Raw genomic sequence first — 16,930 nt, forward strand, 5'->3', positions numbered from 1 at the left:
CCTTTGAAACTAGATTGAGCAGTATTTCCTAACATGTGAAATATGCATTAGAACCTTCCTTCAGTTATATCATGCATCTTGCATGATAAATAATAGATGTTTGAGATAATGGGAGTTATTTATTAAAATCCCAATGTTAAAATCTTGAAAATTTTGAGTTCTTTTTTTTCCACTAGAAAACTAGAATTTTTAGAGGAAAAAAAAACCTGGAATTATTCTAGATTTATTATACCCAGATGCTGCAAAAAGCCCGTATCCGAAAATGTGCCATCTCAGATCTGTCGAGGTCTTGTATAAGTCAACGGGAGAGGCACCTATCTCAATTTGAAGTTTCATGGTCTGCGCTGGGTTTATCCGGAAAATCTGACTTTTTCAGGGTTTTCGGGCAAAGCCTCGAAACATTCAAGTGATTTGTGAAGAAAAGCCCGAAAAATTTGATCAATTCAGGTTTTCGCTCAATTTTATTGAGTTTTTCCGCAATCCGATCCGATAAATCGAGTTTTTTTCATTAATAAGCTAAAATCGAGCATGGGAGTTTGGTTGTGTTTTTTTTTTTAAATAAAATATGAGATAAATTCGGATTTTTAGTAAATAACCCTGGTTTATTTAGTAAATCTGATGTCTCTCAGGAATTAGCTGAACCAGTGGAATTTTGTTTTATAAATCCAGAATGTTCCTTTTTAGCTTCTCTTTACAGCACCGAAAAAATGATATCAGTAGACAGCAGCAGTCATTGAACTTATTTAAGGGTAGAAATCAGCAGTAGCACAAGTCGTGGGAAATGTAATAACAGGTGCAGTTTGCCCCAGTGCTTCACCCATAGCAACCACTGAGCATGTGAGTGTCACAGACACTTTCCAAGATGGTGACCCCCTGTGACAAGTTTGAAGTCCTGGATCATTGCTGCTATTGACAAGCTGAAACTTTAGCCTCGTGCAATAAGTTAATTATATATGCATTTTAAGGTTTAGCTCTTCTTTAAAGGAGAACTAAAGCTTAACTAAAATAGTAGGATAGAAATGTTGTTTATTATGTGTTGCGCTTCCCAAGGCAACCACACCCCTTTTAGCAGTGGGTCTCCAAAGATGCCCCAGTAGCTCCCCATCTTCTTTTCTGCTGATTCACTGCACATGCTCTGTGCTGCTGTCACTTACTGAGCTTAGGGACACACTCACAATATACAGTACACATAGAATAGAAATGTCACAATATAAGGCTGATTAGTAATTAATACAGATAATTACTACATGGCAGCACAGAAACCAGTGCAATTAGCATCAGAATTTAATAATCAGCAAACCTGTAGCATCAGCTTATATTACAGCCAGGGAAGCTCATTTTCTGCTGGATAATTAGTGACGAGCCCTAAGCTTAGCTTCTCAACAGCCAATCAGAGCCCACTGAGCATGTGAGTGTCACAGACACTTTCCAAGATGGTGACCCCCTGTGACAAGTTTGAAGTCCTGGATCATTGCTGCTATTGACAAGCTGAAACTTTAGCCTCGTGCAATAAGTTCACTATATAAAATATGGCATTTTTCAGCCACATTAATTTTAAGGGTTTAGTTCTCCTTTAAGAACCCTATGGCACAAGTGATGGCACACACCCGTGATAAATCTGGGGAATAATTTCAGGAAATTATTCAACCTGGACGAGAGTAGATTTATCACAGGCAGCTCATTTTCAGGAGTGCCGCAGCCTTAAGAAGAGTTGTGTTGTACTTATGTTACAGAAAATGACAAAGTATATGATTAACAACACATGCAACGCAGTATACTCCTCATTTATTCACATTTATTTGATAACCAGAATATTCCTCTTTATTGCAAAAGCTTCAATAAACAAGGCGGACTTCATGAAGAGCCACTCCTCCATTCATGAGACGATGAAGCTCCGCTTGTCACAGAACAGGCTGAATCTCTACTTTGACCGGATACGGAATGAGTTCGGCACACGGATAGAACTACTGGACCCAGAAGGGACTGAAGACCTTTTTACCTTGGTAAAGTAAGGGAGTTACATTATTTACATGAAGTTTGTATGTACATAATGTCACGGTTGGCACCCTAAATCCAGAACCGATGCCAAGCACCCTGGTCTCAGCTCGTGCTTCTGCCTGTAGCAGCCGCATTTTGCCTCGGGAGGAGCCCTCAGCTACTCAGATGCCGCCAGGTCTTATAATGAGGTGCAAGGCGAGGGGTTCTGGACAGGCAAAGGGGCACAACTGAATGCAAAGGCAGAAGGTCGCGGTACAAGGCGTTAGACAAAATCGTAGTCAGATCAGGCCGTGTCGGGGCAGGCAGAGTATAAATGAAGTCAGGCAGGTAAGGGTCAAACCAGGAAGTCAATCAGAGGGATTAGCAGGGGTCAGGATCCAGAAAACAGAATAGTCGAAAAGCCAGGCAGGGGTCACAACAGGAATCAAGAATCAAGAATACAAAGTAGCTCAACTCTCAGAAGCACCAGGAACAAACATCACGCCAGCGTGCATGTGCCTATTTGAACAGGAGATGCGCGCGTGCCCTTAGCTACCGGGTAGGAGCAGCAGAGGAAGCAGCTCGCGGCGGCAGGCGTCCCTACCGTCCCCCTACTAGACCACCAGGGTATGTTTTTGTTACACATAGATCCTATCCAAGGTCAGGTCCTATCTGGTGGACCCTGGCAGAATAATGGTCTTGTTTTTTTCTACAGCATTGAGCTGTCCATCACGCCAAGTCAAACCAACCAAATTACATTTTTTACCAGTTTTTTAACCCATATCTCCTGTTTTTGGTCAAAGGGCAATAACACTGTGTAGAATCCTCTGCAGTGCTCACCTCCTCTGTGTGTCTAAGAAATAATCCCTCTATATCAGGACAGTTGGATGTAACATTGTGTAATATTCCTTGGCAGGCAAGTCATGTATCCAGCGGTGGTCGATACATTGTTTGGCAAGGGCTTGTGTCCCACTGGGAAGGACAACCTGAAAGAGTTTGCTGAGCATTTCTGGAAGTTTGACGAAGGCTTTGAGTATGGCTCTCAGCTGCCGGAGTTCCTCTTGAGGTACGTTTATTGTTTTTCATGCTCTGGCCTTGCAGTTCAGTTTTATTGAGCTTTGTAGTTTACAAGGTCAAAAGCTTTAATCCTACGGGGCCTTCATTTTGGTCACAGGGCCCAGTTGGTCTCTGAGTGAACCCTTTATAGGAAGAGGAGTTCCCCAGGGAAGGGCTTTCTTTCTAGAGACTGGATTCTACAACCTTGCACTTTTGCCTGCTTATCTTGTCTAGCCATGGGATGGTTACAATAAAGCAATAAATACATGAAAAAATACGAATAGTTAGTCCTTCAGGTTTGTTTTCTCTTGCCGACCCTTTGCAGTCAAAAATCACACAAAATAGCGGATCAGCGCAACGGAGAAGACAAAAAGCAAAAAAAAAATATGGTGTAGTAGTTCAGGTTCCTTACATGGCACCCTGTTGTGAAAATGAAAACAATGTCTTGTGGAAGTTCCCCTTTAAAGAAACCTTTTTCTCCAAGGGGTATTTTTATCAAAGAGTGAAGTTAGAGATCAGCACAGTCCTCTAGAGTGAATTTCCGCCACTCTCCGTTCACTCTATGGGATTTTTAAAAGAGTATTTATCAATAGGTGAAAGTGAAAGTTCATCCTTTCATAAACACGTCTTAGACAGAGCAAGCTTGCTTAGATATTGAGTATATTACATATATAATAATGACTTTGTCCTTCGATTTCTCAGAGACTGGTCCCAGTCCAAACAATGGCTACTAAGTCTGTTCAAGAAAATCGTAATAGAAGCAGAGATGAACAATCCTTTAGAGGAGACATCAAAGGTACAAACATTTCATGCCCAGGCCCTTTTTTGTTGGTCATGGACTAGCAGATCTGGCAATTTCCCATTCATTCCTGGACTACCAGATCGGTGGTCAAGATGGTCACACGCCCAGTTGCAAGACTTTTTAATCATTGGCGAACACTGGCCCCTATGCATCCTAGTCAGCTCAAAAACAGGTTATACATGGGCTCATACTCGCTGTTGTTGGAAGCCTTCTGTGAAATCCCCCTATTACTGTTGGCCAACCAGATCATTTTTGAGACTTTTAGGCTTCTCAATAAGTACACAGAAGATCTTACCCTGACATTTTTCTGCAGATTCACATTCTGTATCTCACTTTATTCCATTTATTCCTGACATTTCTCAGACATTGCATCAGCACGTACTGGACACACTCAAAGGAATCGCCACCTACAACAACAGTCTGCTGCTTCTCTGGGCATCTCAAGCCAACGCCAATCCGGTAGGTACATACCTCATAGGGGGAAAAACTTGATTAAAACTAAATCTTAACTAAAGAAGTAGGTAGAAATGTTGTACATGATGTTTTGGGCTTCTGTACCAGCCCAAGGCAACCACAGCCCTTTAGTAGTAAAGATCTGTGTCTCCAAAGATGCCCCAGTAGCTCCCCATCTTCTTTTCTGCTGATTCACTGCACATGCTCTGTGCTGCTGTCACTTACTGAACTTAAGGACCGACTCAAAGGAGGCTATTTATAAAAATCCGAAAATTTCTCAGAATTTTCTGAAAACAACTTCGACCAAATCCGCAGAAATGTTTCCCCTTATTTATCAATACATTTTCCCAAAAATGTATTGTTCAGGACTTTTCTGGATTTGACGCCCGAATACCGCAACTTGTTCGTAAACCCATAGCAAATCAGGATATCTTCGGGAGATCTGCCATTGAATTGTACATGAACTCGACAGGTCTGATTTGGAGTACTTTTTCATTCAGACTTTTAACACCATTGGGGTTTAATAAATCACGAAAAAAGGCCAATGAGACTTTAATAAATAACCTCCATAATGTACAGTACACATAGGGGCATACTTATTATGCAGTGTAAAAAAACAGGGGGATAAAACACCACACTTCGCCCTGTAAAAAACTGCATAAAAATTTTACGCATTTTTTCTTGGAGTTCCTTCCTAACGTTGACAAATCTGGCATCTGCATGGCGTAAAATAACACAGACTTTTACACAGCTTTTTAATTTGTTTTTATCTGTGAATTTAATTTTAGACAGCATAATAAATATGCCCCATAGAATAGAAATGTCACAATATCAGATTAGTAATTAATACAGATAATTACTACATGGCAGCACAGAAACCAGTACAATAAGCATCAGAATTTAATAATCAGCAAACCTGTAGCATCATCTTATATTAAAGGGGAAGCTCATTTTCTGCTGGATAATTAGTGACGAGCCCTAAGCTTAGCTTCTCAACAGCCAATCAGAGCCCACTGAGCCTGTGAGTGTCACAGACACTTTCCAAGATGGTGACCCCCTGTGACAAGTTTGAAGTCCTGGATCATTGCTGCTATTGACAAGCTGAAACTTTAGCCTCGTGCAATAAGTTCACTATATAACATTTGTCATTTTTAGCCATATTAATTTTTAGGGTTTAGTTCTCCTTTAAAGCTATAGCACCAGCACAGGGGAATAACTAAAATAGTGGTTCTCACCGCTGTTGGTTCAATCATTATTTAAGATGAGGTGTGTCAGTGGGACTTTAAATTGCCATTCATCTTTACAGCTATCTTATTCAAATAAGTTTTCTTTGTTTCTTTTCGATTGGTTGGTGATATTTTGGCCTCTTCTTTTTAGGTAACCTTTTGGACACTTGCCTTCATTATTTCAGATCCGCTAGTGTACAAGACTGCCATGGATGAAATATACTCTGTATTTGGTAAAACAGGTAATATTTAGTAGGAATGCAGGGAACGGACTGGACATGGGGGGGTGACTGGGTTACAAACTTCCGTGCCCCCCCCTGCGCATATATGAGAACGCCGGCGTGAATGCGCGAACCCCTCTGACGATGCGAACGCGCTAAAGGCGCCTCAACTAGTTTTATTTGGGGGGCGAAGATCGGTGGCCCGCCGGGCCAGTCCGATGCTGTAGTGATGCACCAAATCCACTATTTTGTATTTGGCCGAACCCCCAAATCCTTCGCAAAAGATTCAGTCAAATACTGAACCGAATTCGAATCATAATTTGCACATGCAAATTATGGGTGGGAAGGAAAAACATTTTTTACTTCCTTGTCACGCGATTTCCCTCCCTGGCCCTAATGTGCATATGCAAATTCGGTTTGGCTGGGCAGAAGTATTCGGCCGATTCCTGCTGAAAAAGGCCGAATGCTGGCCAAATCACGAACCGAATCCTAATATTTAATATTGTACAGATGGAATATAAAGCACAGTAGAGAGGAAACTGGACAAGCATATAATATATAATGCAGCTAGCAAGTGAATTACCAAGTGTTTCAGGAGGGAAGAGAATACTAATTAGAGGCCAGATATATTTGTAGTCCATGACTCCTTGGTTAATGATAATATTGGGCTGCAAAAATGCATAGCGCTGCAGATATAAATACATGAAATACTGTGACTGTGCATTTCTCCAGTGCAACACAAGGTGGCAGTCATAGGCTTGCTTTATCTAACACAGCATCCCCAGCACAGGATTAAACACCGTAAGGGCCATTTTCAAATGCTAACAAACACCCAGAACAGATACCAGGCTTATGTTTCACAGGCAGAGCAGGGTACACACAGGCAGAGCAGGGTACAGACAGGCAGAGCAAGGCACACAGGCAGAGCATGGCACACACAGGCAGAGTATGTCACACACAGGCAGAGCAGGGCACACACCACAGGCAGAGCAGGGCACACAGGCAGAGCAGGGCACATACAGGCAGAGCAGGGCACATACAGGCAGAGCAGGGCACATACAGGCAGAGCAGGGCACATAGGCAAAGCAGGGCACACACAGGCAAGCAGTGTACACAAAGGCAGAGCAAGGCACACACAGGCAGAGCACACACAGGCAGAGCAGGGCACACACAGGCAGAGCAGGGCACACACAGGTAAAGCAGGGTACAAAAAAGCAGAGCAGGGCACACACAGGCAAAGCAGACACAGGCAGAGCAGGGCACACACAGGCAGAGCAGGGCACATACAGGCAGAGTAGGGCACACACAGGCAGAGCAGGGCACACACAGGCAGAGCAGGGCACGCACAGACAGAGTGCCTGTGTGTGCCCTGCTCTGCCTGTGTGTGCCCTGCTCTGCCTGTGAAACATAAGCCTGGTATTTGTTCTGGGTGTTTGTTAGCATTTGAGAATAAATTATGATTAGGGGCCCCTACGGTGTTTAATCGTGCTGGGGATGCTGTGTTATCCATGGGGAAGAGGAGGCATAAGGATATGTCTTAATATAACAACGTTTTTCACATATGAGTGATAATGATATCCCTTAAGTGAGCACCAACCATTTGGACTTTTGGTGTGCTACCACAATTAATGTGGACATGATCTTGTGGTAACATGGGTGTGGTTTAAAGTGGGTGTGGTTTGAAAACAGGGAGTGGCTAACACTGGCTTCCATTATCGGCCCTCCACTATGTAGGCCGGTAAAATTTCGGCCCACAGAAGTTGGAGAGCACTGATCTATATATATAGTGGCGTCATATTCGTGCAGTGCTTTGCAGAGACACATTATCATTCCCATCAGTCCCTGAATTTCAATATGTAAAGGTCCAAGTTGGTGAATATGCAGGGCATTATCTTGCTGAGAACCGTAAATAAGCATTGTTTATCTTTTTTAACCAATTTAAAATATTGAGAGTTATTTTTTTTCACGTATACCTGGCTTCACAAATGTTCTCAAGTATTAATTAATTGATTCTGCCACCAGGTGGAGCAAGCAGTAAACACGAATAATTCTCTGATAGGAAATATACATTGAAACTAGCCCTCCCAGCATTGTTGCCCCCTGGGGCAGTGGAAGGAAAATCCTGCATGAAATCTGAGAGGGGGAATAGCTACTTTAATGTCTGAGATGCCCCTTGATCTATAGGGGATGAGCTATTATGGCCACAACCTCATAGTTCTATTGATTCTACTGAAGAATGGGGGGCGAGTCAATAGCCAACAAAAGCCTTTTTGCGTTTAAAGTATAAAGGATGCCGTGTAAATCAAACGTTGAATAATCTAATTTAATCCATTTCGATTCCAGGTTGTAACAAAACAAAAGTATAGAAAAATCCAAGGGGGTTGAATACTTATTGAAGGTATTTCATAAAGCTATTTAGCTACAAGCTTGTGGATTTATGTGTGTTTTATAGAGATGAGCGGGGAGCCTTGATTGTCAGCTAGAGCCAATGTATAGAGCTTAGTAGTCACCTGATTTCCGTATGCAAACATATTTATCCCATAGGGGACACTGTGGCTTGAACTGATTTTACTTTTCCCTGACAGGTAACAGTCCATTAAATATAAATGAAGCTGAGCTGAAAAGGCTTCCGTTTATCAAAAACTGCGTACTGGAGGCCATACGGCTGAGATCTCCCGGAGCCATCACCAGGAAAGCTGTGCAGCCACTGAAGATTTATGTACGTTGCTATTGTGCACGTTTTGTTCAGTGTTGGGAAAGTAGCGCTCTTCAGGGGGCTGTGAATAGCAAAGCAGCCGCACTCTAATCCGGATTTTGAGTATAAGCGTGGGTGCAGGCTCAAAATATATTATTACTTAATCAATTGGATAGAGCCGCAATCCAAGAAGTTTTTATTAGCATAGGTGTCCAACGTTTCGGCCTCTATCCAATTGATTGAGTTATATAGTGAATAAAGTACCCCCTCTTGTAAAATATAAGGATATTATAAGTTACCGAGGAGTTTCATGACCATATAAAAACACAAGGCCGAGTGTTTTTATACAGGTCATGGAACTCCGAGGTAACTTCTAATATCCTCATATTTTACAACTGGGGGTACTTTATTTATTATAATACACAAGTTTTAGTCAGTCATGTGACAGAAATGACATCAGAACTCACCGTTTATAACTGATGACATCAGAACTCACCTTTTATAAGGATATAATTTACAGGATATTCATGGCTTTTGTGTATTATATATATATATACAGCCAAAAGTGTGCACTCCGTTGAACAAGGTTACCTGCCTGGGTGCAGGAGTCTGTCGATTATAAAACATCATATTACACCGCACTCACACATCTTTGGTGATGAACAAAGAAATATAAGTTTATTGAACCGACGTTTCAGTCTCAACAGAGACCTTTATCAACCAAGAGGTCCTCTGCACTCAACCCATTATCAATATATTTAAGACAGAGACATTTTGTGCATACTGCTACTGAAAAATGCCTTACCCTTTAAACAACACAGGGATTGTTTGTCCATATATTGCAATATATTTAAGCTGGCCAACTACGTCACAGTCATCCCATATCTGGCCAGTCCTATGCTCAATTTTCATCTGATTCATTAAGAATTCAATTGCTTCATTATACATTTTCCAAAGGGACTAAGTTTTACCTGCAACTTACTAGCTGCTTTCAAAGAGACCAAAAGCATTTGCGCCTAATTGCTCCCCTTCTATAGAAAGCTATGCTGGTTGTTTCTTCTTACATTCAGTTCTTTCTTGTTGCTTTAGAATTACATCATTCCGGCTGGAGACCTCCTGATGCTGTCGCCTTATTGGCTCCACCGAGACCCAGTGCTGTTTCCTGAACCAGAAATGTTTCGGCCTGTAAGTTCTATAAGGTTTATGAGGGGCTCTGCATGCTGTCATTACTATCCACACTCATGTTAAATATAAAGCCTCACATTTCCAATACATGTTTGCACTTATTTGGCATGGTGATCACAGATTGCTGCAGGGCCAGGAATAGAATCCCTGTGCTGGAAGGTTCCACATTTATAATCCCTCCTGCATATTGTACTGGTACACAGTGTCGGACTGGCCCATCGGGATACCAGGAAAACTCCCGGTGGGCCCAGTTGTCAGTGGGCCTTCTGCTTCAAAACATTTGGCCTATTTCATGGCCATTCCATTTCTATGAGAACAAAGAGGCTAAATAGATGGAATAAATAGTTTATAGTATGTACATAAAAGAGACTACGAGAATTAAGTGTGAGTGACGAGAGGAGAGGAAAAAAATAGTACTGAGTGAGCCCCTGGTCTAAGATTTTTTGGTGGGCCCCTGGTCTAACTGTCCCTTTTTCGGAGGGACAGTCCCTCTTTTGACAGCCCCTCTTTTGACAGCTCAACCCGCAGTCCCTCATTTATTCTGGAAAGTCCCTCTTTTCTCTGCACTGAACAGCCAGAAAAAGAAACAAAGTTTCTCACTTAATTGGCTATTAGTAGAGAGCCCAGAACAGCTAACAGGTGCAAATAAGATACTTCTAACAATTTTGAGACACAAAAACACAGTTTAGATAAGGAGAAATATTTTCAAACTTTCATAACCTGCCAAATTTTGTAAAACAAACATGGTAATTAGGGGGTGTGCCCACAGAAAGGGGTGTGGTCAAAAAAATTGCTGCGCTATGTGCGGAAAAAAAATGTTTGTCCCTCTTTTTACTTCCAAAATGTTGGGTGGTATGGGATTCTGATTAAAGGGGAACTATCATGAAAATTTAAATCTAATATAAGCTTCTTCATAGTAAAATAAGAAACTTTTTAAATAGAATCACTTAAAAATTCAGCATCGTTTCTAATATAATGAAGTTTATTTTCACTATCCCTCTCTCAGCATCTGTTTCTCTTTATTCTGTCTTCATGCAGCAGTTGTTTGTCAGATATTCATTGACAGTTAGATCCAATATATCTTATAGTATGGGCTTTCGTTTGCCTAGAAGATGTATTAGAGCTCACTCTATTAAACTCACCAGACATCATGTCTCTCTACATGCAGGATTTGTGCAAAAGGCAGTTATTTTGTTAGATTTTGTGTGTACTGGAATCAGTTATTTGAGTGAGCTCTAAAACATCTGCTGGGAAAGGAAGCCCCTCTATAAATATATTGGATCTAACTGTCAATGAATATCTGACACCCAACTGCTGCATGAAGACAGAATGAAGAGAAACAGATGCTGATCATAAACTTGATTTTTTTTTTAGCAACAATGCAGAATATTTAATTGATTGTATTTACAAAGTTTCTGATTTAAGTATGATGAAGCCTATATTACATTAAAATTTTTGCGATAGTTCTCCTTTAAGGAACACTCCTGCATATAGAATTAACCCATGAGCCACTGGATTGCTGCTTGGCTGTCAGAGAAAAATAGATACTTAAACTCTTCTTTCTTGTAAACCGAACACATTCATTATATATATAAATTAAATTGCTTAAAGGGGTGATTCACCTTTATTTTAACTTTTAGGGAGTTATTTACTAAAACTGTAATTTTTCTTATAATTTTAATAAAACATACTCGACCAAAACTCCCATCCACGACATTACCTTATTTATTAATAGAATAACTTGCAAAAATTTGGTTCGGGAAAAGTCTTGATAAAACCGTGAAAAAAAGTTCAATTGTATGAATTTTTCGGATTTGGATCCTGAATTGCTCGATTTTTTTGAATTATCACCCGAAAACCCTGACTTTTTTTGGGATTATCGTACGAAAGCCAGAGCAGACCACGATATCTTCAAACTGGAAAAGGGACATCTGACATTGACTTCTATTGGACCTCGACAGATTTGAGATGGAGTATTTTCGTCTTCTGACTTTTAGCAGTTTCAGCGATAATAAATCTCAAGGTTTTTTTTTTCCCTTGAACAATTTAAGTTTTCCCCTTTAAAAGCCCAACCAGAAAAAATTGAGCTTTAATAAATTACCCCCGTTAGTATGCTATAGAATATCTAATTCTAAGCAACTTTTCAATTGGTCTTCATTATATATTTTTATAGTTTTTTTTAATTATTTGACTTTTTCTTCTGACTCATTACAGCTTTCAAATGGGGGTCACTGACCCCATCTAAAATCAAATACTCTGTAAGGCTACAAATGTATTGTTATTGCTACTTTTTATTACTCATCTTCCTATTCAGGCCTCTCCTATTCATATTCCAGTCTCTTATTCAAATCAATGCATGGTTGCTAGGGGAATTTGGATCCTAGCAACCAGATTGCTAAAATTACAAACTGGAGAGCTGCTGAATAATAAACTAAATAACTCAAAAGCCACAAATAATAAAAAATTAAAACCAATTTCAAATTGTCTCAGAATATCACTCTCTATGTCATAAAAGTTTATTTAAAGGTAAACAAGCCCTTTAAAGTGCTCTATTTACTGGAGTCTTAGGCTTAGCACGAATATGCTTTTTGGTTGTGTTTGCCAAAAGTTAGAAAAAATATAATCACCTTAAAATATTCACGTTCTGAGAGTTAATGCCAAGATGAACTTACCCTTTAAAGTTTGTGTTACAAAAAAATAAGAGCAAATTGTGTGATGCCATTATCACTTCAAACTGAGAATATTCCTATACAATAAGTCACATTAGAGTGAGGCACCAATACAGCAAGTTGCTGAGGCCGCATTCATACAGAGACACTGGCTGAGCAGCTCTGGTTTGTTATCGAGGGAATAAAAGCTCTGATTATTTACTTATGGTCTCCTTGGAAAAATTGGCATTTTCTTCCCACAGGAACGTTGGAGCAAAGCAAATTTAGAGAAGAATGTTTTCTTGGAGGGTTTCGTGGCCTTTGGCGGAGGGAAGTATCAGTGTCCGGGAAGGTCAGTGAATTCTATTTATTACTGAAAGTGGAATGAGAGAAACTGTACCAAATAATATATATATATATATATATGTGTGTGTGTGTGTCTATGTTTTAGTTTAGGGGAAGAGGCAATTGCTCTGTCCCATACTAATACCAGAGGGCAAAAACAGCTGATTGGCAGATCCATGTGTTGCTCTAATGCAAATCTCAGCATCCCAAAGGCTGTTAGGGCAGAGACACACGTGGAGATTTGGGGAGATTAGTTGCCCAGTGTCAAATCGCCTTTTCTTCGACTGATCTCCCCGCAATGCCTTCCCGTCGGCTAGAATCTAAATCGCCGGCGGGATGGCACTCAGAGCGCTTCATTTTCCGAAGTTTCTTTGTGAGGCAACTTCGGGCGACTTTGGAAAATGAAGCACTCCCAGGGGCGCGCCGCCAACGACGCGAGTTGAGAAACTCGCCTCAGACGGCACGCCGGAGGTTTCCAGGGGCGGCAAAAAGCCGCTCCTGGTACCTTTAAGAGCGGAATTTCCGGTTTTAAACCGGAAATACGGCTTTCCCCTCCCGACTGGTAAACCGGGGAGGGGGGCAGCATTGCAGGAGCCGCCTCAGGCGGCGTTTTCCCCTGAATCGGCGCTGAGCACTCCGAGTGCCATCCCGCTGGCTATTAAGAATCTAGCCGGCGGGAAGGCAGTTCGGGGAAATTAGTTACCCGAAGAAGAGGTGATTTGCCGCCGGGCGACTGAATCTCCCCGAATCTCCACGAGTCTCTGCCCTTAAAGGAGAATGCAACCCTTAACTAAAAAAAACCCTACCTCCCTACCCTACGTAGACCCTACTCCCTCCTCCCCCCCCAGCCTAGCTGCTAACCTGGGGAAATGACACTAAAGTTTTACTTACCCCTAGGCAGGGCCAGATTTACACAGTGGGCACTCCTAGGCCCGCTGTCGTTCGTTGTCCCCATCCCCTCCCTTTTGTTCACTCAAATTTTCATCATCGGGACCAGAGCAATGGGGAGTGATGCACAGGAGATTTAACATTTCCTGCTCATCCCCAGTGTTTCTGAACCAATGTGGGTGTGGTTGGGCAGCAAGCTGCCCCCTAAAATCCTGCCGCCCTAGGCCCGGGCCTTTGTGGCCTCTTCACAAATCCGGGCATGCCGATAGGTGCAGATTCAGGGATCAGAGTTCAAGGCAGCCATATTCTGGATCTTCGGTAATCTGAGACTGGCGAAGCGGCATATGCAAAGTTGGAGCATTTTCCCAGTTTGCAACAACTGCGCATGCGCCGAAATGGACAGAAATTGCTGAAGCGCCGGGAGACACAAAGACCCGGAAGATGGCTGCCGTGCACTGTGATCCCTGAATCTGCACCGAGGGGTAAGTAAAAAGTTAGGGGCATTTGCCCAGGGTAGAAGATAAGCTGGCGTGGGGAGGGAGGGTGGTCTACACAGGGTAGGGTTTTATTTTAGTTAAGGGTTGAATTCTCCTTTAAGGTTCTGATAGTTGTAGTGTAGCAGCAACTGGGGTTCTAAGGATATTAGAAGTCTTTGGGGAGATACAGTAATATAAAGGCACATCAGTAAAGATATAGTCTGCAGACTATTCATAATATTATATTATTATATGTCTATAATAGAAATGCAGCCTCAACTGGCTATCATGCAATGTAATATTGATTCTTAATTCTTTGCAATGGGGTTTATTGTTGGAGTGGTTGGTTTCTGTTATAACACACAACATACAGTATGATGCACCAATATAGGCAAGTATTATACAGGGCTTTTATCTTATGGGCAGTGACACGTAACGTGACTTATAACACATTCCAGAAATCTAGTTTCCAACAGGACTTTTACTTTAATGTTGCATTTTGATTTTCCTAATGATTAGATTTTTTGCTTCTGCATTCTAACACCTTCCCTGTGAAGTGTTGCCGGGAGTTTGTTGCAATGATACGTTTGAGATTCGCACAATTTCCACATTCCTTGTGTTCCCCTTCTGAGATCAGGAAATGGGAAACTGGGTGAGACACTTCGGCTCGTGTAGTAATGGAGCAAAGGTTTCCCTGCCCAGTAACCCATGCCAATCATTCAGCAATCGTTCTTATTGTATCCCAGGTAGACATCTGATTGGTTGCTCTAAACCAGGACTTATTTCTCTGTTATCACAATTTGCACTTGGGATTGTCACTACAGGTATAGGACCTGTTATCTAGAATGGGTTTTATGGATAACGGATCTTTCTGTAATTTGGATCTTCATACCTAAATTCTACTAGAAAATAAATAAACCCAATAGGCTGGTTTTGCCTTATAAGGATTATATATATCTTAGTTTGAATCAAGTACATGCTACTGTTTTATTATTATCACAGAGAAAAAGGAAATCATTTTTAAAAATGTGGATTATTGGGATAAAGTGGAGTCTACGGGAGACAGCCATTCCGTAATTCAGAGCTTTCTGGATAACGGGTTTCTGGATAACGGATCCCATACCTGTACTGCATAGGACTACCATTTTAACTATCTCTCGTAAATATAAAATATGTTTTCCTACTGGCAGGCAGCTCTCATATTTACACATCTAACCCCTAGGCTCACACTTCAAATTCTGACTGACGTCTCTGACAACCCAACTGTGAATGCATATGTCTTTCAGGGGAGATATTTGACCTCTACAGAATTATTTGCTCACTTCTTCTAAAAGGTGCAAACATAACTCATTTCCCTTGCATGAATCTGCTAGAAACACCTTTTTATTGCTCAGAATGAAGGGTAACCTCAGGGCTTCTATATTGTCCGTTATTTCCTCCTACTCAATGGAAGCAATAAAAAGCAGAGTATACCTTAGTAATAGACAGGATTTCTGGAGATTTGTGTAAATGAATTACATTTGTCTCAGTATTTAAGAAAAACCAGGGTAATAAATGGGCAAAAGTGTAATTTCCCTGCCCCTTCCCACGCCCACCAAGCTGGACATACATTTAAAGGTCCCCTTGTCTGATAAGGTTGCCAAACAAGTGGATTGGTTTCCCCAATATACATACCTTGAGATGGACAATAAGGCTTGATCCAATCCCAATCCCTGTGTTTTTTACAATCCCATCAGTGGCGGAATTCCGCAATTTCATAAACACAGGCTGATTCGAGCCCCAGCAATTTCCTTCAACTTTCCCATACCCCATTGTGATTATCAGTAACCTCTTGTTCCCCATTGCATCATTAGATTGTGGTAATTACATAAACCTAATGACAAGGGTCACATAGCGATGAGCAAAATGTTTCACCAAGTTTCGCAGCACCATCTCGCGAGTCAAAAAAAATTGTCACCTATAGAATGCATTTAGAATTATCGTAATTTCACAAATTTTCAGCGAATTGGGTCAGATTCGCCCATCACTCCCACTAATGCCGATGGACCACACTTAAAGAAGAAGAAAAGTTGTTAACCATTTGGGGGTGCCAAATGTTAGGCATCCACAAGTTCACTCAGTTACCTGATACCCCAGGCCAGTGCTCCTATCAGCAGAAAACTGCACCGGCTCAGGGTTATACCAGTGAGCAACATGGAGCGATGCTCTTGCGGCTTCTTCTTTCTTCAAATTTCCCGGGGCATACGCAAGCGCAGTAGAACGAAAAAGCCGCATTTTTAGTTAAAGTTCGGCTTTTCACTCTAATGCGCATGTGTCTGCCCCTGGGAAATTTGAAGACAGAAGAAGCCGGAAGAGCATCGCTCCGTGGTGCTCACTGGTATAACCCCGGGCCTGTACAGTTTTCTGCTGATAGGAGCACCGGCCCGGGGTTTCAGGTAAGTCAATACATTCACTTGGGGGTGCCTAACATTTGTCACCCCAAGTGGTTCACGACTTTCCTTCTCCTTTAACATAAGGATTCAGTGACACATTCTACTACATGCATTTCAGCCACATATGGTGGTTTCTATTGTGTATATATTGCGATCAGTATTCATGAAAAGTTCATGGCAATTTTCATTGCCCATTGGAACTGCATGTTTTTGCCATTTGGCAGATCCGATTCATTTCAGTGTGATTGCATTACTGGCATAACTATGCCAACGAGGGAATCTTTAAAAACGCAGTGTAAAATCGTAACTTCATAACTTTTACAGTTAATAAATTGTGTTTATTTTGAAGAATCACCTGTAACTGCAGTAAGTGCGGTACGTTTGCACCAAGAGCGTTGCCCCTTTGTGACCACAATGATTTCAAAATTCTAAGAAAAGAACGCTGCATTGTGGGGGGTAGTACCAGGGTTCCCCTGCGTCAATAGGTGCAGCAGCAATTAATTCGGAACAGAAGCCAAGAAGGCCT

At 41.5% G+C, this 16,930-nt stretch overlaps 1 protein-coding gene across 1 annotated transcript in view; it reads left to right on the top strand.

Annotated features, from left to right (window-relative positions):
• Positions 1 to 16,930, top strand: part of cyp39a1.L (cytochrome P450 family 39 subfamily A member 1 L homeolog) — a 63,672-nt gene that overhangs the window by 12,286 nt on the left and 34,456 nt on the right. Inside the window, 8 exon segments of the mRNA NM_001095642.1 lie at positions 1,834 to 2,008; positions 2,894 to 3,043; positions 3,736 to 3,829; positions 4,199 to 4,294; positions 5,666 to 5,756; positions 8,321 to 8,454; positions 9,520 to 9,615; positions 12,527 to 12,615. Of these exon segments, the coding sequence (NP_001089111.1) occupies positions 1,834 to 2,008; positions 2,894 to 3,043; positions 3,736 to 3,829; positions 4,199 to 4,294; positions 5,666 to 5,756; positions 8,321 to 8,454; positions 9,520 to 9,615; positions 12,527 to 12,615 (925 nt within the window).

This window comes from Xenopus laevis, chromosome 5L, assembly GCF_017654675.1.
Source record: "Xenopus laevis strain J_2021 chromosome 5L, Xenopus_laevis_v10.1, whole genome shotgun sequence".
Taxonomy (NCBI): domain Eukaryota; kingdom Metazoa; phylum Chordata; class Amphibia; order Anura; family Pipidae; genus Xenopus; species Xenopus laevis.